Here is a 24,253-nt window from a genome sequence, read left to right on the forward strand (position 1 = left end):
TTGGGCCTTAGTCTAACAAACTTCTGTGAGCCCTTCATTCCCACAGACTATTCCACCCAAGGTCTCTCTAGGAATGCATGGGGGTTTTAAAGTGGGGAATTAGAATCTCAGAACAATCATAGAACAATAGAGCTGGAAGAGACCTAAAAAAGCCATCAACTCCAGCCCCCTGCCCTAAGCAGGACCAAACCCATCAGATCAGCCCAGCCAGGGCTTTGTTGAGGCTAGACTTAAACACCTCCAGGGATGGACACTCCACTACTTCCCTGGGTAGACCATTCCAATGCTTCACCACCCTCCTAGTGAAGAAGTTTTTCCTAATGTTCAACCTGGACCTTCCCAACCACAACTTGAGACCATTGTTCTGTGTTCTGCCATCCGTGACCAGTGTGAACAGCCTCTCTCCAGCCTCTTTGCAACCTCCCTTCTGTAAGTTGAAGGCTGTTATCAAGTCCCCCCTCAGTCTTCTATTCTGCAGACTAAACAGTCTCAATTGTCTCAACTTTTCTTCATAGGTCATATGCTCCAGCCCCATAATTATTTTGGTCACCCGCCACTGGACCCTCTCCAGTGTATCCACATCCTTCCTATAATTGGGGGACCAGAACTGGACACAGTGCTCCAGATGTGGCCTCACCAAAGCTGAATAAAGAAGAATAATCACTTCTCAGGATCTACTGGCAACACTCTTCTCGATGCAACCTAATATGCCATTAGCCTTCTTGGCTACAATGGCACACGGTTGACTCATGTCCAGCTTCTCATCCACTACAACTCCCAGGTCCTTTTCTGCAGAACTACTACTGAACCAGTCGGACCCCAGTAACAATGCTTGGGATTCTTCCAGCCCAAGTGTAGGACTCTGAGCTTGTGCTTATTGAATCTCATCAGATTTCTTGCAGCCCAGTCTTCCAATTTGTCTAAGTCACTCTGGACCCTGTCCCTACCCTCCAGCATATCTACCTCTCCCCTTAGCTTAGTGTCATCCACAAACTTGCTGAGGGTGCAAGCCAACCCCTCATCCAGGTCATTGATAAACATGTTGAACAGAACAGGACCCAGAACCGAACTTTGGGGCACTCCACTAGAAACCGACTGCCATCCCGACACTGAGCCGTTGATCACGACCCACTGAGCCCAACCTTCTAGCCAGCTTTCTATCCATCTTACCATCCATTTATCCAATCCACATTTCTTTAACTTGATGACAAGAATATTGTGGGAGACCGTATCAAAAGCTTTGGTAAAGTCAAGATAAATCACACCCATTGATTTTCCCCTATCCACAGAGCCAGTTAGCTCATTGTAGAAACTAATCAGATTGGTCAGGCATGACTTGCCCTTCATGAATCCATGCTGACTATTCCTGATCACTTTCCCCTCCTCTAAGTGCCTCAAAATGACTTCCTTGAGGAGCCTCTCCATGATTTTTCCAGGGACTGATGTAAGACTGACTGGCCTATAGTTCCCTGGATCATCCTTCTTCCCTTTTTTAAAGAAGGGCACTACATTTGCCTTTTTCCAATCATCCAGGATATCTCCCGATCTCCAAGACTTTTCAAAGATAATGGCCAAGGGCTCATCAACAACATATGCCAATTCCCTCAGAACCTTCAGTTGAATTAGGTCCAGGCCCATGGATTTATGTATGTTTAGCTTTTTTAGATAGCACCTAACCTGTTATTTCCCCACCAAAGGCTGTCCACCTTCATCCCACAATGCATCACTTATCGCATTAGTCTCAGAGTTGTCCTTGTCCGTGAAGACAGAGGCAAAGAAAGCATTAAGTACTTCAGCTTTCCCTATATCATCTGTCACTGGGTTACCTCCCTCATTCAGTAGGGGCCCCACGCCCTCTCTGATCACTTCTTCTTGCTAACATGCCTGTAGAAACTTTTCTTGTTATCTTTCACATTCCTCGTGAGTCACAATTCCAGTCGTGCTTTCTCCTTCCTGATAACTGACCTACATACTCAAGCTATACATTTATATCCCTCCTTAGACATCTGTCCAAGTTTCCACTTTTTCTAAGCTCCCTTTTCATGCCTAAGTTTTCCAAGGATTTCCCCAGTAAGCCAGTCTTGTTTCCTACCATATGTACTTCTCTTGCTGCACATCGGGACGGTTTCTTTCTGCGCCTTCAATAGGGCTTCCTTAAAATACTGCCAATTTTCCTGGACTCCTTTTCCCTTCATGGTAGCATCCCAGGGGATTGTGCCCATCAGGTTCCTGAAGGAGTCAAAGTTTGATTTTCTGAATTCCAAGGTGTGTAATTTACTAATCTCTTTCCTTCCTTTGGTCAGGATCCTGAAGTCTACCATCTCATGATCACTGCTTCCCAGGTTGTCCCCCACCTCTACCTTCCCTATTAGTTCCTCCCTGTTTGTAAGCAGCAGGTCAAGCCACGCACAACCTCTGGTCAGGTCCTTCAGCATTTGTACCAAGAAGTGATCCCCAACATTCTCCAGAAACTTCCTGGACTGCTTGTGTACCGCTGTATTGGTCTCACAACAGATGTCAAGTTAACTGAAGTCACCCATGATAACGAGAGCCCGTGATCTGGAAACTTCTCTCAGCTGTCCAAAAAAAGCCTCATCTACGTCATCATCCTGATTTGGTGGCCTGTAACAGACACCAACCACCACATCTATAGTGCTGCCTACACCACTAAGCTCGACCCATAGATTCTCAACAGGCTTTTCTCCCTCTATGTACTGGACTTCCAAGCAATCATAGTGCTCTCTTACATTCAGTGCAAGTCGTCCTCCTTTTCTCCCTTGCCTGTTCTTCCTAAACAGTTTATACCCTTTCATGACAGTGCTCCAGTCGTGTGAGTCATCCCACCAAGTCTCTGTTATCCCAATCAAGTCATATTTCTTGGACTGGGCCAGGGCTTCTAATTCCTCCTGCTTGTTACCCAGGCTCCTGGCATTGGTGTACAAACACCTTAGATAACCACTCGATCTCCCCGCCCTCTCTACTCAAACCAGGAGTCCATTTGTTGTACATTCCTCTTTGCATTTCTTCACTGCCTCCAAGTTCCATTCTCCCCTCAGGGTTTTGGTCACCGTCCCCCGGCAACCTAGTTTAAAGCTCTCCTCACTAAGTTTGTAAGCCTACTTGTGAAAATGCTCCTTCCTTGCTTGGTTAGGTGGACCCCATCTCTTCCCAATAATCCTTGCGCCCAGAACAGCATCCCATGATCGAAGAATCCAAAGCCCTTTCTCAGAGACCACCTGCGTAACCATGCATCTACTTCCTCAATTCGACGGTCCCTACCTGGCCCTTTCCCTTCAACAGGAAGGATGGACAAGAGCACCACTTGCGCTCCAAATTCTTTGACCCTTCTTCCCAGTGCCACATAATCCGCGGTAACCTGCTCAAGATCATTCTTGGCTGTATCATTAGTTCCCACATGCGGAAGTAGGAAGGGGTAGTATTCCGAAGGCTTGGGCAGGTTTGTAAGGCTCTCAGTCACATACTGAATTTGAGCTCCCGGTAAACAGCACACCTCACGAGAATCCAGGTCCGGTCGGCAGATGGATGGTTCAGTCCCTCTTAGGACGGAGTCCCCAAACACCACCACCTCTCTCTTTCTTATGCGGGGGTTCTCATTGAACCGCCACCCCTAGGACTAAACATCCCATGTCTTGCAATAGAAGCAGTTCCCTTCCGATTTTTTTCCCTGTGAGGCTCCTTCCAAAGCATTCACCACAGCAGAACCAGTGGAAAGAGCCTGAAAGCGATTACTTATCTCTATATCAACGGGAGACTCCTGTACCAGCCTTCTTTTTCTTCTAGAAGTTACATGCTACCAGTTCTCTGCTTCATTCCTTACCGCCCTCCCTCGTTCTTCCGCCTGCCATGCTTGCAAGATTAAACACTCCCTTTTAGAGAAGTTTAAGGACTTTACATAAACTCACAAGGAAGAATAACTCGGTGCCATCATCATGTCCAAAGAGTGCAGGGAGTTCTAATAAAGAACAAAAAGCAGAATTTTAAATGTTCCTAGAAAACACATAAACATAATCTACTGGTGGTTTATGGTGACAAATTCATTTGTTGTGTACTTTGCTTAGATCACTCCAGGTCCTTTATATAAAATATATATATATATATATATATATATATATATATATATATATATATATAATGTTTATAAAACCTTTGTGCAGCTACAGTTCAGATGTTTTACAGAGCCATTTTGAAAGCATATATTAATTAAATAATACCTCTGCACAGGAAACTGTCAAGTTCCTTATAGAAAACCTATGTCTTAGTTCTCCTGTGGTTTTGTAAACCATGCTCAGCTGTGAGATGTCATTTTAGGGAATTCATCACAATTCTGTTTTAATGGAGTAGTTGTAATACATATTCAGAGACCAGTGTGTGGCTGCTGCTTACAGCACATTTATATGTAATAAACATTTAGAAAAACAAGCAGTTCTGTAGCACCTTAAAGACTAATACATTTATTTAGCAGGTAACATCACATAGATTTTGACAGCTGTAAATGTTCTTTCACATGCAGTGATTTTTGCTCATACACAGGTGCTGAGTCTAATACACAACAAAGTACCATACTCAAGCTTGTGTGACTTTGGCAAATGATGGTTTTTCTCTACTTTTATTTTAAAGCTGTTCCTAGCTTTTTGGCCTGGGTAAAATGATTGCATGTTCATAGCACACAGACACAAAGGTATCCTGCCTAATTCAAGCACAGGATAGCACATTGACAACACAAGCACACAGGCATGTTGTCGGGTGGAATCTTCAAAAGCACCTAACTGACCTTGGCACAAGTCTGTTTGATTGTCTGTAGGAAGATTTGTGGTCCTATATCACTGAGGAGCTTTAAAAAATCCTACCAGTCTTTCATCCCTGTGAAAAGGAAAAAGGTGGTTTTGTGAGTAAGGCACTGGACTGGGAATCAGAAGATCTGATTTGGTTCCTGGTTCTGCTACAGATTTCCTGCATGCCTATGGGGAAATCATATAATCTCTCTCTGCCTTTATTCCTAAACCATTAAATTTCCAATACTCCCTATCTTCCACAGGCTTGTTTGCCTCCCTCCCTTTAACCTAATTCCACCCCTTATCCTGTTTACAACACTACCTCTTTGGATCAAGGCCCATCTCTCGCTCTGTGACAATACAGCACCTAGCACAGTTAGACTCTGCTCTCCTCTGAAGTCACTAAAATATCACTAACGATGCAGTTTTGAATACAAAATAATAAATTCCTGTAACAGTTAACAGAAGCAGGTGAGAATAGTGATCCCCATTTTCAGTAATGGAGAAACTATGCTGCAGAGAGGTAAAGGGGCTTGCCCAAGGACCCAGTGCACATCAGGGGCACTCCTGGGACAAGAAAGCATCGTCCTGACTCTCCATCCTGAGCTAGAGTCACACAGTCTCCTAATTTCACAATGATGCTTTGTATATTGGACAGACTTCAAACTCTCTCAGACAAAGAGTTAATGGGCACAAAACAGACATCAAAACACTCCTGATCCACAAACCAGTTAGTCTACATTTTAATGGAGTGAGCCATTCTATTAATGACTTAAGAGTCTGCATTTTATTGAAGAAGAATTTTCAGTCTGCTTTAGAAAGGGAAGCTGCTGAACTCTTTTATATTCAAATTCGACATAGTAACACATGGTTTGAACCGGGATGCAAATTTTCTGGGACATTATAGGGGCTCTTTGGCATACTTGGTTTAATCTAATTCTTGACTTCTCCTGCACCCCCGCCCCTCTGCTCTCTGATTTGCTCACCTTGATAATTTTTTTTTCTGATTTGTCAACTTTGATTACTGTTTTTGGTTCTCTGTACCTTAAATATTGAGTCTGTTCTGGTAAGGCTATGGTCTGACAAAGTGGGTCTGTCCCATGAAAGCTCATCACCTACCAAATTATTTTCTTAGTCTTTAAAGTGCTACTTGACTGCTTTTTTGTTTTGATAGTATACAGACTAACACAGATCCTTCTCTGTTTTTAATTTCAGAATGGTTTGCCATGTACCCATCGCAGGTTGATCACTGTACCAATGTGATAAAGAGACACATGTATTTAATAGTAATATAGTGGAGAAGTTGATTCAATAAGGGGTTTCTGACCCCTGGAGTCACTGGTAGTTTGAGGGTTAATAGCACTGGATCAGGCCCTCCAGTGGGCATTATTGGCGAGAATACAAAAAAAGTTCTCAGCACATAAATTTTGGCTGTGTTGTATGTCAGGTTTTACAGCAGTTAAATGCAGCCTATCACAATGCACGATAAGATCCCCCACTGAAATTACAAAACTAGACTTCAAAGCACCTTGAAGAACAAAAAAAATGGCATTAAAGTATTGTGCAGCTCAAGAACGCAACTAGCAATGTGTAATAAACAGTGAGGGGACAATGTCACCTCCTGTGTACACAGAGTGCAGAACTACCCTGAAATTAGACATGCCTGATATAAGAACATAAGAATGGCCATACTGGGTCAGACCAAAGGTCCATCCAGCCCAGTAGCCTATCTGCGAACAGTGGCCAGTGCGAGGTGCCCTAGAGGGGGTAGATCAAAGACAATGATCAAGCAATTTGTCTCCTGCCATCCATTTCCAGCCTCTGACAAAGGCCAGGGACACCATTCCTACCCTTGGCTAATAGCTTTTTATGGACCTAACCTCCATGAATGTATCTAGCTCTTTCTTAAATTCTGTTATAGTCCTAGCCTTCACAGTCTCCTCTGGCAAGGAGTTCCACAGGTTAACTATGTGCTGAGTGAAAAAGAACTTTATTTTATTAGTTTTAAACCTCCTACCCATTAATTTCACTTGGTGTCCTCTAGTTCTTATATTATGGGCACAAGTAAATAACTTCTCCTTATTCACCCTCTCCACACCTCTCATGATTTTATATACCTCTATCATGTCCCCACTCAGTCTCCTCTTTTCTAAACTGAAAAGTCCCAATCTTTTTAGCCTCTCCTCATAGGGGACCTGTTCCAAGCCCCTAATCATTTTAGTTGCCCTTTTCTGAACCTTTTCTAGTGCCAGGATATCTTTTTTTAGGTGAGGAGACCACATCTGTACACAGTATTCAAGATGTGGGAGTACCATAAATTTATATAGGGGCAGTAACATACTCCTTGTCTTATTTTCTATCCCTTTTTTAATAATACCTAACATCCTATTTGCCTTTTTGACTGCCTCTGAACACTGCATGGATGTTTTCAAGGAACTATCTGCGATAACTCCAAGATCTCTTTCCTGATTAGTTGCAGCTAAATTAGCCCCCATCATATTGTATGTATAGTTGGGGTTATTTTTTCCAGTGTGCATTACCTTACCTTACATGACCTTGCTTACAGATTTCTTTTCTAGCATTAGCTCTGTGTGCGCACGTGTGTGTGTCATTAGAAAACAGACTCACAGCAATGGAATAAGAGACAAAGGTCTCCTGTGGCTGAAGTGAGACATAAGAGAACAGAGAGAATCTGCAACCAGTAAAGATGAACAATACCTTTAGCTACAGGCTTGTATTAACACCACTGATCCTGACTTGCAGTTCAGACCAAGTCCTATTGCTGTACCTGAGACTTCACTCAAGTATGCTGGAAGCCAGGATACTCTGGGTTGTCATGTGGGTAGCTTAGGTTACACTTCAAGCCCTCTGAAGTCCATGTCACTCTGGGTCCCTAATCTGAATAGCAATCTGTGCAGGGAACCTGTGCTAGGGCACATGTATTTATTATTCATGTGGTTTTGTCTTTCACACTCTTTCTTATATAGAATCTTTACAGGACCAGACATGACAGTCACAATGTCTAAGGGCTGGTTAGTGGCCCATGCAACTGAACACAGTGTGATATCAGTCCATCTGTCAAGGGAGAACAGCTTCTGTCACAGCTGGCACTAACTGGCCCCCTTGTTAGGAGTCTCAGCAGAGGCCCACGGTTAAGTGGGCTGTGGAAGTAGGCCTCCAGCGCAGTCATGAGACACTTTGTCATGGGCAACTGAAGAGTGAAAGGAAAGAGAAAGAATCTGTCTTGTGGTAGGCCTGTCCTGCTATACAAAGAGACAGCTCAGTCTCTGAGCTTGTCAAAGTAGCATCCTTAGTGAACAGTACACAGAAAATCTATTTGCTTTTTAAAGACACAATTTAACAATGAACATTTGTTAGGAGAAGAACTAGCTCAACATTGGGGGCCACTCCGGAGCAACTGGGCCATTCTTCTTATCCTCCTTGATCCAGTCACTTCACCTCTTTAGAGTCCTTCCATCATTAGGCTCCATTCCTGCTTCTGATCCTCTGCTCCGGTATGTTTTGGAGGCCTACAGCTCGGGCAGCCAGCAGGAACGCAGTCCCAGTCAGCACCTCGGCAATGAAGGAGACCCACACAAGTGCCAATGACCAGCCAAACTTAATGTTGACTTCCTCCAGGAGACTGTTCTGTCCCAAAAGGCAGAGCGCTTCCTTGAAGGCAGCCGCCGCATATGCGATGTAGACACTGACCCCCGTGAGTGTAACAAGGCCTAGAGGAAACACAAACAGAGGATTACGGCCCACTTTGCCAGAGTTCCAACTGCTTGGCTGGGTCAGTCAGAGCTCCTTTGCTGTGCCTACACACAGGCAGGACTCTCTTCCGGTTCGCATCTCATTTACACAACCCAATGATGTGCTGCGTAGTTAGGCTAAAGTTTTCAAGAGGCATCTCTAATTTTGAGCCCCCAGCTTCAAACCCCTAAACTTGAACCACTTTGGCTTTATTGTTTGGAGATACACATCTCATAGAATTGGATGGGATCTTGGGAGGTCACTGAGTCCAGTCCCTGGCCCTCTTGGCAGGACCACGCACCATCCCTTTTAAAAATAAATAAATAAATAATCTATTTACTGCAGATCCCAAAACATCCCCATCAAGGATGGAGCTTGCAATTCTGGGTTTAGCAGGCCAGTGGGCAAAACACCATGCTATCCCTCCTGTACCAGGAGTAGCATATCTGTGTTGGTCCTGGGATTTAAGAGAAGAGAAGAAGCTTATTAATCAACTTCTCCTGGTAAAGGCACAAGCTTCTGAGAGCTGACAAGGAGTTCTGTGGAGCTTGAAAGCTTGTACCACCCACCAACAGAAGTTGTTCCAGTAAAAGGTATTACCTCACTGCCTTTTCTCTCAGGCCTTATTGTCAGCTCCTCATAGGTCTGGAAAAAATCAGACTGTAGGTCTGTCAAGGTTTCAAGTAATGGCTGCATAATCTGTGAAGTGTTTCAGGAAGGCCGGGGAAATCTTAAATCCCAGAAGGGATCGCAGTATCCAACCAGTTAACTCACAGCTCAGCTCTTTTATCGGGTGCAGTGTATAATGGCTGCTGTGGAATCAGCCTCAGGCAGCTTTCCCCATGCAGATGAGGAGGGAACTTTTTCCCCCTGGAGAAGGATAGTTCCACCCCTGCCACATGTTTCCCTACTTCCACACCAGACCCCTCCCAGGCAGTGCTCTTCTTGTGAGGACACAAAGGGCTGAGGACGGGGTGAGCCATTTGAGCTCCTCCCAGATTGTCTCCCTGCTAAAACTCCCAGAGAAAACTCACAGTTTATGCTCCCTGATGCCCACCATCAGGCTTGCCTCCCTGCCCCACAGAGGTGGAAGTGGCTGGGATGGCTCAGAGATGGCATGTATGAGGCTGGTAAGGTGCAGTACACCGTAGCACCTATGTTACCCAGTATGACTTACCAGAAAGACATTCCACAGCCTGCAGCCCTTCCATGGAGCTGCCTTTCCTCTGGCTCCATCTGGACAGCAGCACAGGAGGAGAACAGGTGTGGGGGAGATGGAGACAGAGGAGACAGAGCTCCAGCTCTGTGGAGGGGCCATTGTGGAGTGGGGAGTGACAGGGGCAGAGTGTGGAAAGCAGCAGAACTGCAGGTAAGGTGGGGTGGGGAGTGGTGGGGTCATATAGGGAGTTAGCATATTCTTGCTTACTTGGTGGGGCCTCCTCCCACCCCATACCATGAATAAATAAATTTTACTTTCACCTCTGTATCCCCAGCAGCAGCAGTGGGCAATGCAATGGAGTCATGCATCCCTGCGACCTCCATGGAAATGAGCTTGTTCTTCACATGGTTGCTAAGATCCATGATATCTGGGTCTGGAGCCTTTTTGGCATGACAGGGGGAGATACCCTAAGCCCACTCCCCGATGGAAGCGCTCCTGGCAGGCAGTGTAAATTAAAATTCACAGAGCTTCCTGCCCCCTGCTCTTGCATAGGGGAGGGTGAGGCCTGAGCTGGTTCAAAGCAATCCAGAGTTACCAACAGGAAGATTCCTCCCCTTGCAGAAGGCTGGAGTGAGGCCTGTCCATTACTGAATTCCCATGTTCTCCTGCCCTGTCATAGGGGAAACTGGCCCTTTACAGTCCCACCTTGATCATGTGACTGTGGGTGGGTAGCAAGGCCTACTGGGAAGATGAAACCAGGACAGGTGTGGATGAGAAGGGGCAGGAGCAGTCAGCTGGAAGGTTCCCTGGTAACTGGAGTGTGCAGAACGCTTAGAAGTGGCTCTTTGGCAGGCCTGGGTTGTGGCTGAAGCTTTCGCTTAGGGAGGAAGAAGCTCCCTTGCATAGGCTCCACTGTGCGAGTGAGTCCATAGCACTGTAGTACACAGTAGTTGGACTTGTACAGTAGCACCCAGCACCGCTGTCCAGAGAAGGTGACATTGTCTGTGGAGTGGTTAGTACAGAAGACATGGTGGTTTTCTTTTGCTTCCGTTTGCCCTGCAGGGAAAGACCTAGTTTGCCCATAGATCAAATTGCCCGAGCAGCCTGCAAAAGAGCCCTTTTGTCCGAAACTGAGGCAGAGATGTATCTGGACATTAGAGAGGAAAAACACGCTCATAGTCTGGCTTGCAGTAGCAAATGGACCTTTGCTAGATCCTGGGTTGAGGTGAATCTCTCCCTCTGCACACAAACTGCCAAATAAGGATAAGAGTGTTATGTTCATGGAGGTTTTGACAAGATCTGTGAGATTCTGACAGTCTCCAACCAGGGAAGGCGCATTTAAGAGGCAGCAAGGTAAACCATTCCAGAACCTGGAACATACACACTGTGATGGCAAGGTGTAAAAGCTTGATGTTTGTGTCTGCAGCCTAAAGTATCTCTTTAAATTGTTAGACTTGTCAAATTCATACAGAACAACAGATAAAGTATGGAAATGGAGTGTGAGGCATTTTGGCCAGATCCTCAGCTAATATAAATTAGTGTTTCAGAATTTGCAGTTACACCAATTTACACCAGCTAAGGTTCAGGCTCAAGGTATTCCTTTCAACTAGGTCTCAGAGCTAGAGGAGTCAGTGGGCCAAATCAAGCCCAAGTGGAAAACCTGCTTTATAAACTGTAAATCTTCCATGTCTCAGCTGTTCATTTAGCACAACCTTCAAGGGTTCTCAACCTCAAAATGTGTTGGGGGGCTACTCTCGTGCACTTCTAGTGAATGGTGCTTCTTGACAACTGCAGAAAGAGGAACTCACATGATGAGTTGCTCTTGCGAAAGTGTAACCCACACACCTACGAGTGGGGTTCACTGTCCCAAGTAGAGGCACTTAGACCCCTTCTACAGTGAAAGAGTGAGTGCTCTCTACAGCCTTAGCTTAGAGACAGGTGTTTTTTAGCACAAACTGTAGAGGGTCCTGCACTAAGCTCCTGAGATCCCCAGTTCAAGTCAGCCTTGGGGAAGGGGAGCTTACAAAAGCATAAATATCTGTCCAGTGTTCTTGAAGCCCTGACATACTTGCTTCCAGCAACTCTTGTCCCTCTTTTCCCAACAGGTTGTTCGGATTCGCTGACCCCTATGTAAATGGATCCTAATAATTCAGACAGAATTAATGACTTGCTGAAAAGGCCATTATTGTGGGTAGTTCCTCCTAGCTATCCTCCTCAGGGGCTGAGGGGGGTCACACTCAGAGGATGTGGGGAGTCAAACTCAGGCTGTGGGGCTGGGAGGGTCATACCAGAGGCTGAAGGGTCTGGGTGAGACACTCGGGCTAGGGGGAAATACAAACAAAAACTTGAAAACTGACAAGTCAGCTACATAGAACAGAAGGGAGAGCGAACTGAGGGGAGTGGGGGAGTGAAAATTAATTACTGCAAGAGTCTATTAAGTGGCTTGCCTGGGATGACCACAAATATCAAAGGTGACGAAGCTGTCTTTGTAATGCATAATTGCTCCCCTATTGATAGAGAGAGCTCCTGGATGTGGCAGCGTTAAAGAGCTGCAAATGGCTCCTTTAAGAGTCACATGCAGCTCCGAGCTGCTGATGACCCTTAACAAATCTAATTGCGACCCATGTTTGGGTCCCAACCCATAGACTGGGAATCCCTGGGCAGCATTACCAGCACTTCTGCTGCTGACTGGGCTCTTAGAAATTTATAGGTAAATTACAGTTAAATAACAGCACAGAACACTGAGAGCCAGGACAGGTGGCTGTAAACAGACATTATGGGACCATGGGAAACTTGACCCCACCCATGGTTAGTGGTCATCTGCCTAACTAAAACTAGGGTGTATTACACTAGAGAGGTTCAACCTATGTTGTTAAATCTTGTCCTAAGGCCTGGTCTACACCAGGGACCAAAGTTGATCACAAATGTGCAATTCTAGCTATGCCATTAGTGTACCAGAATCGACTTATCAGGATTGACTTTGTACCCTGGTGTAGATCAGGGATCTTTGGGCTCATGCCAATGTCCCTTACTCCACGCAGCAGCATGGAGCACCATGGTTGGTGGCTGAGCCCAGAGAGATCAATTTTGCCACGTCTTCAGTCATGCAGCAAAATCAAACTCTGGCAGATCGAATGGAACACATTGAACCTGTAGTAAGTATGGACATACCCTAAGTAGCTTGTAGATCACTTTGAGATACTCGGATAGAAGATTGCTATTAATGTTAACGTATGGCGAGGAGGATATTCATTGGCTTCATTGCTTTACCAAAATCCCTAGAAAAATGTAGGATTAGGAAGTAGGAATCAGCATCGTACTGGCTTTAAAAATAAAGGATTTCACTCATCCGTCAAGTGATTCTGCTTGAAAATTATGCTTTGGCTTGCTGCTCAAACTCCAAAGTGAGCACCATTGTAACACTGACAGTATGCCAATACTATGGTGATCAGTTAAAAAGTGTTAAATTGGATTAGATATCAGAGTGTCCAAGTCTGTGTATCACACCTCTCACCATCTGAACCTCTCAAAAATGTTTGTGTCACCATAAAATATACCAAGTTCCAGATACCAGGGCAGAAATGCCTAGTTCTTTTGCTGACTCAGGCTGATGTCAGGTGCTGGAACTCTGAACAGACTCACTCACTCCTACTCCATGTCACCCAAGTTGTGTGGTTCTGATTAGCAATAATTTTAAATCCAGTTGTGTAGAGGGGATTGAGTGAGTCACATTGAGCAACTGCAGAAATAGGTCCTATGCAACAGCAAACTGTAGGACCAACTTCGGGGAAAAGTCGGATGTTTGCTTCGTTCTTAACAATAAAGGTAAAAACCAAAAAGTAGTTTAGACCCACTCCAAAGTAAATGTGCACAGTTAGGACAAGGCTGGAAGACTCATCTGCTTACATTCCACCTTCCACATGTACTAGCACGGAGCAGGATTACACTGGAAGCGTAGCTATGATAATGGCAATTCTCCTATTTATTACCATAAAAGTTGTGTGATCCTCACTCCCTACTGGCAGACTCGGCCTTAGTGTCATAGAATGTTACAAATGAGTGCTGCAAAGGAAAGCCTAGACTCACCTGGAGATCTAGGAAAGGGTCAAACTAACCTACTTCTAAAGTTGGATTTTGGGGAAAAATGGCAAAAAGCCTTTAGGAGCTAGTGGAAAAATTCAAACTTGAAAATGAATCACAGCAGCATTGGCCTTTGTTAGGAAATAGATGGAGAAAAGAAGGGGATCCCTCCAGGGACAGAGGGGAAGAAATGTGTCCTTCCAGAACAGATCCCCTGGGCTCATCAGAAAGTGTGAGTAGGGAAAAGTTTAGGTCGTCATGTAATTGTTTGAGGATTTGGAAATTATGTCTGAGCTGATTATTTGTTCCTTTTGGTCTCTCCTGAAACCAAGAATCTGACTCAGTAAAAAATCCCTGTGTTTTGCTTCAATTCTTGCTTTTTTTAACACCAAGCCATTTACAATAGTTGTAAAGATAGTCTTGTTTTAATAATAAGCATGCTCTTTCTTTGTTAACAAGTACTGGTTGATCCTTTGTGTCCTACTTGCACTTAAAGCTACATGCCTGGCTGCATCCACTTTACCAGCGAGCTCACAGCTCCCAGGATTTTTTTTTGGTGGGTTGCTCTTGTTATTTCTTTCCAGCTCCTTGGGAAAAGGAAGTTGAGGTTTTGCACACAGGGAAGAGATTCTAAGTGATTTCTTTCCTGGAAAGGGGATTTTGTACACTTGGTAGTGGTAGCAAATGATTGATTTCAGGGAATACTGAAATCAGGAAAACTTTGCTGTCTCTGGGAACTGCAGAGACTGGATCTAGCAGTGTTTTATTTGACTAGCTGACCCTTGTTACTTGCACTCAAAGTGCCAGGGTGAGGAATCAGACATAACAGGGAGAAATATAAACTGAGCAAAATGGAGGTGAGTTAAAAGTAGGTGCAACTCCCAGGAAGGAATATGCCTCTCCTTGTGAGGGCCTCTCATTCCAGCAGAATGGGCCTGGTGCTTGGCATCCTTGAAAAATCAAACCCTGACACTGCTAAGGACATGGTATTTTGAGAAGCTCCAAGGAGATGTAGATGACCTGGTGGTTTGAATATTTACAGTGGCCTGCCTATGGAGGTTCTTCCACCAATGCTGATGTGAATGAAGTTGCACATGTGCAGGGACAACGGTAGCTTTCCTTAAAACAGTGTAGAAATGGCTCACAGGAGACGTGCAAGTGAGGATGGTGCAGGAGGGCCAGTCTCTATTAGTTGCAATTAGATCATGAAAACATTAGACCTGCCTTCAATATTAATTCACTCTGGCCCAGATTGTGGCACCTTATGTTGCAGTGTGCAGGTGCACCTTGTGTAAGATCTTGTGAGTAGGTCACAAAGTTGGTGGGAGCCACTGGGTCACAATCTGACTTGCTGCTTTTTGAGTCCACCAAATTAAACTCTTCACAATAGGAAAGGGGGCAATTATAAAGCCATCTCCAAGAATCATCACCTTCCTGCTCCTGAATAAGGACACTCTCCCTACAGTACTGATGGGAACACTAGAAGCCTTGAGCCTGTTGCTGTTAATGCTGTTTTTTATTAACTCAAGACTTTCATGCATGCTGCTGAACAGAGTACTGAGGGCATTTGGCGTCTCATAGGGCTGGCTATTAGCTTCCTAGTTTAAAGCAGGTAGTAAGTATGATGGGGGGTGCATACCCTGCACCAGGCCAGCAGGGGTTAACACCACTCTCATGGCAGAAGAAGTCTCACCCCACCTGCCAGGGTGGATGTGTTCTAAGTGCTGTGCCAGTATAAGAGGGAGACTCCTTCTCAGTCTGGACTGGACACTGGAGAGGAAGAACCTTGGTGAAAGCTCCAGCTGAGGAGCACCCACGACCCCTGCTGGCAAAAGCTGGAGGCCCCAAAGAACGAAATAGACGTCCATATCTGATAGTGCCCCAAGGACCTGGTGACCCAAAGGCCCTCTAGACTGCCACACCAGAGACTATGGTAGGAAGTGACCCAGGGAGGGTGAGCAAAAGGTATCTGCCACCCAGGATAGCTCATATGTTTCTGAAGGATATTTTGCTGAGTCCGTGGTGGACTACTGCTAGGTTGTGGGGTTGGGACCCTCCCTACTGAGGCCACTAACCCCCCAGCTGGCAGCCATATGGTACTGGCTATTAGGACATTCTGTCCTGTGCTGTAAGACCACTATATTGACTCTGGCTTCTAGGCTGCACTGTTCTGGACACCAGGGCTTTTGACTTTGCTCTGCTCCTTAGACCTTGGGGTTGTGAGGTCTGGGATGACCAAACAGACTTCACAGCAAAGTCCACACATGCATTATCCATACCTTTACAGAGTGCACAAACCACCACAAGTGATGGAGAATGCAGGGAATGACCTGGACCCACTGAAATGCCCCAGGGAGAGGAGGAAATTTGCTTTGCCTGCTCCTCTGCCTCCTTTCACAATATGGAGATGGAGAAAATATTAAAATGGCATCAGCAGGCTCAGCTGTTGCAGCAAATAGTAACCTGACAGCAACAGCTGAAGAGGGAGTTGCTGGTGCAACATCAAGCGCAGTAGGAACACTTGATCCAGCAGTGAGCCATGATGGTGCATCCAACAGGCCCGTCCAGGAAAAATTCAGGAACCCTCTCTGCTGGTCCTCCACTGTGTCTGGTGACAATTAGACCCAGAGTTATTCCTGGTAATGGTTAAATGAGCCACCTGTGGCAGTTGGTGGTCCCTGGGACATTGGGCCACTCTGTTGGCTCCTTATCCAACAGGGCCAGCAGACGCATTTTACCAAAGCTTAGATCCCCCAGATATCCTGAAACATGAGAAGGTAAAAGCCACCAACTTGGACTTGAGCAAGAGTGGTATCTCCCATCCAAGTGAGCTCAGTGTATGTCCATGGAATTCCCCTCTGAGCCAGTGGCAGACCACTCCACCGCAGCTAGGGCCTGGGTCAGGGCCTCTCCTTTGGGGCCACTAGCCCTACGTCTGGCAGAACCTTAGGTACTGGCTTCTAGGCCATGCTGCCCTGGACACCAAGTCTATTTCCTTCACTCTGGTCTTTGGACCTTGGGGTTTTGTGGTCTGAGACAACAAAACAGACTCAATCTCTTTGTCCTCACACCCACTACCCACCCTCCTACAGGACAGGGAGTGCATACACAGTAAGGATAAAATGGCTGGGCAGAACAAGTAAGCCCCTCTTTCCAGGCCTTAATCAGAGTCCTTTGAAATCCGTGGAAATCTTCCCACTTACAGTGTTTGTTTTTTACCTTGGGCTTAAGTTCAAGCTTTAATTCACTACAAATTCAAAGCTGCATAATGCCAGGTTTCACAAACTCCATAGCCACTATCATTCTACTAAACTTTTTTTTAAAAAATCTTGTCTCCAAAGGAGAAAAAACTGACATAACATTTGCCGAAAGGGTATTTAACCTTTCAGGGATGAAGATACCGTGTTCAAGATGTCTCTCAATGATCCACAAGACACAGCTACAAGTAATTTTCCGCTATTCCTTGTTGTAAATGTCAGCCAATTCTCTCAGAATCCCATTACTAGCTTTTCAATCTGCAAGGAGTGGAATGAGACAACATATGAAGGGAAGAAACATTGGCACTCAATCTGAAAGCAGACATTTGACTGGATCTGTTCCCATTGTCTCTTTTCCTGCTAGTAGTTGAAGTGCCCCATTTCTAAGTTGTCACCTCAGAGGCTCATTAACAACAAATAGGACTCAGTACAATACCTCCAAAAAGAAAAAGCATTCCTGTCACGAGAAGCAGCATGTAGGCCCTGGCAAGAATACTGATAAATCCAGTCATTCCTCCAAAAATCATCAGAATCAGGCTGAGAGGCAGCAGGATTACAAATGTCCCATGCATGTCTAGACAGAAAAAAAATTACCAATATTTCATTATCACTGCCATTGATTGAACAGGCTGAACCTCTCTAGTCTCCCAATATCTGGGCGGCAACATCTGTGGGCTAGCATGATTTTAGTTAGCCGGATGACCACTTTCATGCATGGGGCCAAGTTTCCTGTGGCCCCATAAATTTTGTTTATAACCACCAGCCCTGGCTCTCAGTGTTCTGTTCTGTAATTTACCCTCAAATGTCTTCTAAGAGCCCAGTAAGCCGTGGAAGGGTTTGTAGTGGTGCTAGACAATACTGACCTCTCATGGTTGAGCAAACTCTCTGGTTTAGGACCGATTAAGTCCCAAGGGTGCTGGAGAAGAGAGGTTCAACCTGTATTACAGTAGTGCCCAATCAAGATCAGAGATTTAATGTGCTGGGCACAGTACAAACACATAATAAGACCCCCTTTGTTCCATACAGTTTACAGTCTAAATAGACAGGATGCAGGGTGAGGGGAAACGAGATGTGACATATGAAATTTCGATCCCTTCACTTAGATTTAGTGGTACCTTATTCAGTGGACAGCTGTACAGATTGTGCTTCTCATTGTCACTATGGGTATCAGAATCTAGCCATAGAGTTATGGGAGATGGGTTGCAACCTTCGTGTTAGTTCCCGATCCTGGCTCCCATAGATTCCATACAACCTGGAATAGTCTTTGTGCTGATGAACTTCAGCAAGTCCATGAGAGAAATGAGAGGTTACTGGTGTGATGTGACAGCTGATGGCTAGGGTAATATCTGCAGTGGCTCTTCACTGCCAGATGCAGCTCAGAATTCCACTGAAAGAGTCACATCAAAGCTTTTGTAAGGCAACTCTGCATAAAGCCACACGCATAAAGCAGAGACGGCAACTCTTCTGATTCAAGTTATTTTTTTCACCCTGTCTCCAGTTGCTATTGCTGCTTTCTTCTCTTCAGCTGCTGGACGAGCTAGTGCTCCTAGAATACGTGGTGATTCTGCTTTTTATTCTAAGAGCTGGGGATGGAGCAGAAGTGGGGAGACTAGTGTATCAGTAGCAGCCAGGGCTGAAATCCAGGACTCCTGGCATCTCTTCTCACCTCTACCACTGCCATGCAGGGACCTTGGCTAGCTAACAGGTTACTTGTCTCTGTGCCTCAGTGCACCTGACATGGGGGATGTGAAATTTAACTCATTAGCTTGAAACCTTGATTTTTGCCCCCTTCCCTGCCCAAAAAGCCTGTATAAAAGTATAGCATTTCTGCCAGAAGCAGACAGCAGCAACCAGGGCAGGGTTCAATATCCAGGGGTTTCTTCTCATCCATCTGATACAGAACCAGCTTGTGCCCCCACCCAGTAGCCTGGGAAAATGCACACACCCCTGGCCACCTTGGAGAAGCAATGCTTTCCCACTCGCAAGCACAGAATCTGAGTGTAGAAAAGAAACTTCTAATGAAAGAGGCAGAGAAGTCACATGGCATTAGCTTGGGAAAATACCACACCCAGAGTTCATAACCAACCCCCAAGTGACTGTCCCAGCTCAAATAGTTTGAGCAGCATCCTTTGCCTCTCAGGCTCACCAGTTCGACACTGTATGGGTCCCATTCACATACCCAAACTTTCTCCATATTCCCACTTCAAATGCCCCACTTACAACTCTGTCCAGTTCATGCAGGCCCTGACGCATCACCCTGATGCATTTTCTCATTGAACCTGAGGCAATGCCACCTTTGTGCTAGTCCTGCACTCTACGTGCTCCTGCCAGCTGCACTGCTGGCCACTGCTGCTTCTCCTACCAGCCAACCACTCTGCTGGTCACCCATCCACCGCTTTGTGGGTTTGGCGTGAGGCAAAACCCTGTGATTTTAGCTCTCAGTGGCTTCAGATTGACATTCTCAGCAGAGTGAAGCAGGGGTGTGGGCTGGCTCCAACACTGTTCAGCATCTTCTTTGCAGTTTTGCTCACATATGCCTTCGGAACTGCTACAGAGGGCATCTCTCTCCGCACGGGAATGGATGGCATCCTCTTCAAACTGTCGAGGCTTAGAGCGAGGACCAGGGTGCTTACGAAGAGTATAAGGGAGTTCCTTTTTGCTGACGACATAGCTATTGCTGCTCACACTCACCAGGAACTGCAGTCACTCATAACTAGCTCTGCGGATGCATGTATGGAATTTGGCCTCACAATCAGCTTAAAGAAGACCCAGGTGACAGGCCAAAACGTGGGTAACGAGCCATCTATCTACGTGCTAGACTAAGAATTGGAAGTTGTCCATGAGTTCGTTTACCTAGGCTTGACGATCTCAGACAACTTGTCACTGGATAGCGAGATTAACAAGCGCATTGGAAAAGCCGCCACAACATTCTCCAGGCTGACGAAGACAGTATGGGCTAACAATAAGCTCACTGTACACACCAAGGTGCAGGTCTACACAGCGTGTGTTTTGAGCACACTGCTGTATGCCAGTGAAACATGGACTTTGCGCTCAAAACAAGAGCAGCGGCTCAACACATTCCACATGCGCTGCCTTAGGCACATACTCGGTATCTCATGGCAGGAAAAGGTCCCCAATAGCGCAGTGCTTGAGAGGGCAGGCACCGCCTCCATGTTCACCCTTCTCAAACAGAGGCGTATGCGCTGGCTGGGCCATGTGTCACGCATGACGGATGGCCGAATACCGAAGGACCTCCTCTTCAGTGAACTGGCATCTGGAAAGAGGCCAAAAGGGCGACCTAAACTGCACTACAGGGACACATGCAAGCGTGACCTCAGCACTCTCTCTCTTAGTGTGGACACCTGGCATTCGCTCACCTCAGACAGACATGCCTGGAAACAGGGAGTGAAGGAAGCTCTTGTTACGTATGAAACTACCTTGGGGAAGGAAGCGGAAGACAGGAGAGCCCTCAGGAAGATCCGTGCCCGTGATACCAGAGCAACATCTGCCTACTGCCGCTCACACTGCGGAAAGGACTGCCACTCCCGGACTGGATTGCACAGCCACAGAAGACGCTGCTCGAATCAATCCAACTGGGGTGCAAACCCATGATCCCTCGGGATCGAAGGATGCCTACTGACTGAGGCTTCAGCTGCCACCCCCTGTGACGGCAGCTCTCAATCTCAGTATCTGCCAGGGTGGATTCTCACACGAAGTCTGTGGCCAAACTTGGCCAAAATTTCAAAATGGCCAAATTGAAGAATTCTAATGAGGCGCTGAAACGAATATTCAGTGCCTCATTAGAACGCTGCCAGTCACAGCACTTCAAAAGTGCTGCATTTCGATCGCCCGTGGCTCAGCTACCCGGGGGTCCTTTTCAAAAGGACCCTGCAGACTTTGAAATCCCCTTATCCCTATTGGCTGGCCTCATGCTAATAAGGCACTGAATATTCATTTCAGCACCTCATTAGTATCCCATTAGGATGGCCATCTTGAAATTTTGGCCTAGTGTGGTCAAAGCCAAAAAAGAGTACTGATTCCGGCATACAGCTTTTAATTCTATCATTAAGCAGTGGAGGGAAGAACTAGTCAAATCAATCTTATGGTTCTATGGCCAAGGCTTGATCAGTAAGCAGTGAGGTGGCAAAGTTCGCGGATGATACCAAGCTGTTCAGGATAGTCAAAACCAAAGTAGATTGTGAAGAACTTCAAAAAGATCTCAGCAAACTGAGTGATTGGGCAGCAAAATGGCAAATGAAATTTAATGTGGGTAAGTGTAAGGTAATGCACATTGGGAAAAATAACCCCAATTACACATACAATGTGATGGGGGCAAATTTAGATACAACAGATCAGGAAAGGGATCTTGGAATTATAGTGGATAGTTCTCTGAAAACATCCACACAGTGTGCAGCGGCAGTCAGTAAAGCAAATAGGATGTTAGGAATTATTAAAAAAGGGATAGAAAGTAAAACTATCATACTTCCCCTATATGAAACTATAGTACGCCCACATCTTGAGTACTGCGTGCAGATGTGGTCTCCTCACCTCAAAAAAGATATACTGGCATTAGAAAAAGTTCAGAAAAGGGCAACTAAAGTGATTAAGGGTTTGGAAAGGGTCCCATATGAGGAGAGGCTAGAGAGACTGGGACTTTTCAGTCTAGAAAAGAGGAGATTGAGGGGCGATATAATAGAGGTAAATAAAATCATGAATGAATACAGAAAAGTTATTTACTTGTTCCCATAATATAAGAACTAGAGGACACCAAATGAAATTAATGGGTAGTAGGTTCAAAACTAATAAAAGAACATTTTTCTTCACACAGCGCACAGTCAACCTGTGGAGCTCCTTGCCGGAGGAGGCTGTGAAGGCCAGCACTCTAACAGAGTTTGAAAAAGAGCTTGATAAATTTTTGGAGGTTAGGTCCATAAATGGCTATTAGCCAAGGGTAAAGTATGGTGCCCCTAGCCTTTAGTTAAAGGCTGGAGACAGATGGCAGGAGACAAATCGCTTGATCGTTTTTTTCGGTTCTCCTTCTCTGGGGCACCTGGCACTGGCCACTGTCGGCAGACAGGATACTGGACTGGATGGACCTTTGGTCTGACCCAGTATGGCCGTTCTTATGTTCTTATGTAGGCCTCATGCTCCCAGGCAGCTAGTTCAAGCAGTTATCTCTGCCTCTGCTGCCTCACAATGCTCAGGTGAGGGGAGCCCTGTGCAATCCATACCTTAAGCAACAATGATGACTGTACCCCTACAACAACTTCAAGCATTGGTGAGACTCCACAATTCTTACACTGGGCGAAGGCATAAATTGTGACTTTACAACAATATGTTGTTTACAACAGAAGAAATCTCATTTCCTCATAGAATCATAGAACAATAGAGTTGGAAGAGACCTAAAAAAGCCATCGGGTCCAGCCCCCTGCTCTAAGCAGGACCAAACACATCAGGTCAGCCCCGCCAGGGCTTGGTCGAGGCTAGATTTAAACACCTCCAGGGATGGACACTCCACTATTTCCCTGGGTAGACCATTCCAATGCTTCACCACCCTCCTAGTGAAGAAGTTTTTCCTAATGTTCAACCTGGACCTTCCCAACCACAACTTGAGACCATTGTTCTGTGTTCTGCCATCCGTGACCAGTGTGAACAGCCTCTCTCCAGCCTCTTTGCAACCTCCCTTCTGTAAGTTGAAGGCTGTTATCAAGCCCCCCCTCAGTCTTCTCTTCTGCAGACAAAACAGTCCCATTTCCCTCAACCTTTCTTCATAGGTCATATGCTCCAGCCCCATAATTATTTTGGTCACCCGCCGCTGGACCCTCTCCAGTGTGTCCACATCCTTCCTATAACTGGGGGACCAGAACTGGACACAGTACTCCAGATGCAGCCTCCTCAAAGCTGAATAAAGAGGAATAATCACTTCTTGGGATCTACTGGCAACATTCCTCTTGATGCAACCTAATATGCCATTAGCCTTCTTGGCTGCAATGGCACACTGTTGACTCATGTCCAGTTTCCCATCCACTACAATTCCCAGGTCCTTTTCTGCAAAACTACTACCAAGCCAGTCAGACCCCAGCCTGTAACAATGCTTGGGGTTCTTCCAGCCCAAGTGCAGGACTCTGCATTTGTCCTAATTGAACCTCATCAGATTTCTTGCAGACCAGTCTTCCAATTTGTCTAAGTCAGTCTGGATCCTGTCCCTACCCTCCAGCGTATCTACCTCTTCCCCTAGCTTAGTGTCATCCACTTAGTGTCATCTTCAGCTGTTACCCATCAGACTTTGCTTACAAAGCATTACATATGGACACCAAAATGATCTCTAAAGGACACATTCCTCAAACCCTTCAGCAGTACTGAGCTCCTGCTGGCACATTCCTTACAAAAGGCTTTGTTCTAGAGAGAGAAGTTAGGGCAGAGGCAGAACACCTGCAAATCCCAGGCTACCGTTACTCCTCATGGATTGTAGGAATGGGTCTGCTCCCATTGAACACCACAGAGCTCAGCTCCATACATGCTAAACACCAAAAGGTCATGCTTGATAGCTTCTGTTTTCCAGCATTTCAACCCTGGAGCTACTGAAGGGCTAATCCCTCAATAGCTGTTATGCCCTTTGAGAGCCATGTACAAAGCAAATAGCCCTTGGTTGTTAGCAGGAGGCTAGAAGAGCCTAAAGCCCTGCATTTGCCCACATGAACCAGAAGCCAGGTGCCTCAGAACTAAACCTGTAGAGCCATCTTCTCTTTCTTGTCAGTGGTCTCTGGATTATCCATTCATGAAAAACATTCAGCAGAAGAGGTGAGAACCACATAAAAATTTGATTTACAAAGGGTGTAAACCAAGGCTGTGTTTGTCTACACCAGCAGTGTCCAATAGGAATTCAAAGATCACAACAACTGTGGTTGTCATAGTTCCACTTTCACCATTTTATATTATTGACTAAATAATAATCTCAATAAATGCCCTCCCCCTCCCCCCAGAGCCAGGCACTCCCAGCCCCTTCATTCTAATTCACTGCAGCAACTCACCAAAGCAGCTGGGACCACTCCCAGAGACACCTCTGGAGCTGCTGTTGGGGCTGCTGCTGGAGCCACAGTTGCTGCCACATCCTGCTTCTCTTACCAAGTGGTGGGGAGTGTGCGCGGAGTGGGCGGACAGCACTCCGAGAGTGCGGCTCTCAGGAGGAGCTGCATTTATAGTTTCCAAGA

At 45.9% G+C, this 24,253-nt stretch overlaps 1 protein-coding gene across 1 annotated transcript in view; it reads right to left on the minus strand.

Moving 5' to 3' along the window:
• Nucleotides 1-8,273: 8,273 nt before the first annotated feature.
• The window catches only part of TMEM114 (transmembrane protein 114), a 38,055-nt gene continuing 22,075 nt past the window's right edge, over nt 8,274-24,253 (minus strand). The window contains exons 3-4 of the mRNA XM_075011105.1: nt 17,479-17,616; nt 8,274-8,524 (exon numbers count right to left, since the gene is read on the minus strand). Of these exons, the coding sequence (XP_074867206.1) occupies nt 8,274-8,524; nt 17,479-17,616 (389 nt within the window). The remainder of the gene's footprint in view (nt 8,525-17,478; nt 17,617-24,253) is intronic.

The sequence above is a fragment of the Carettochelys insculpta genome, chromosome 16, assembly GCF_033958435.1.
Source record: "Carettochelys insculpta isolate YL-2023 chromosome 16, ASM3395843v1, whole genome shotgun sequence".
NCBI lineage: Eukaryota > Metazoa > Chordata > Testudines > Carettochelyidae > Carettochelys > Carettochelys insculpta.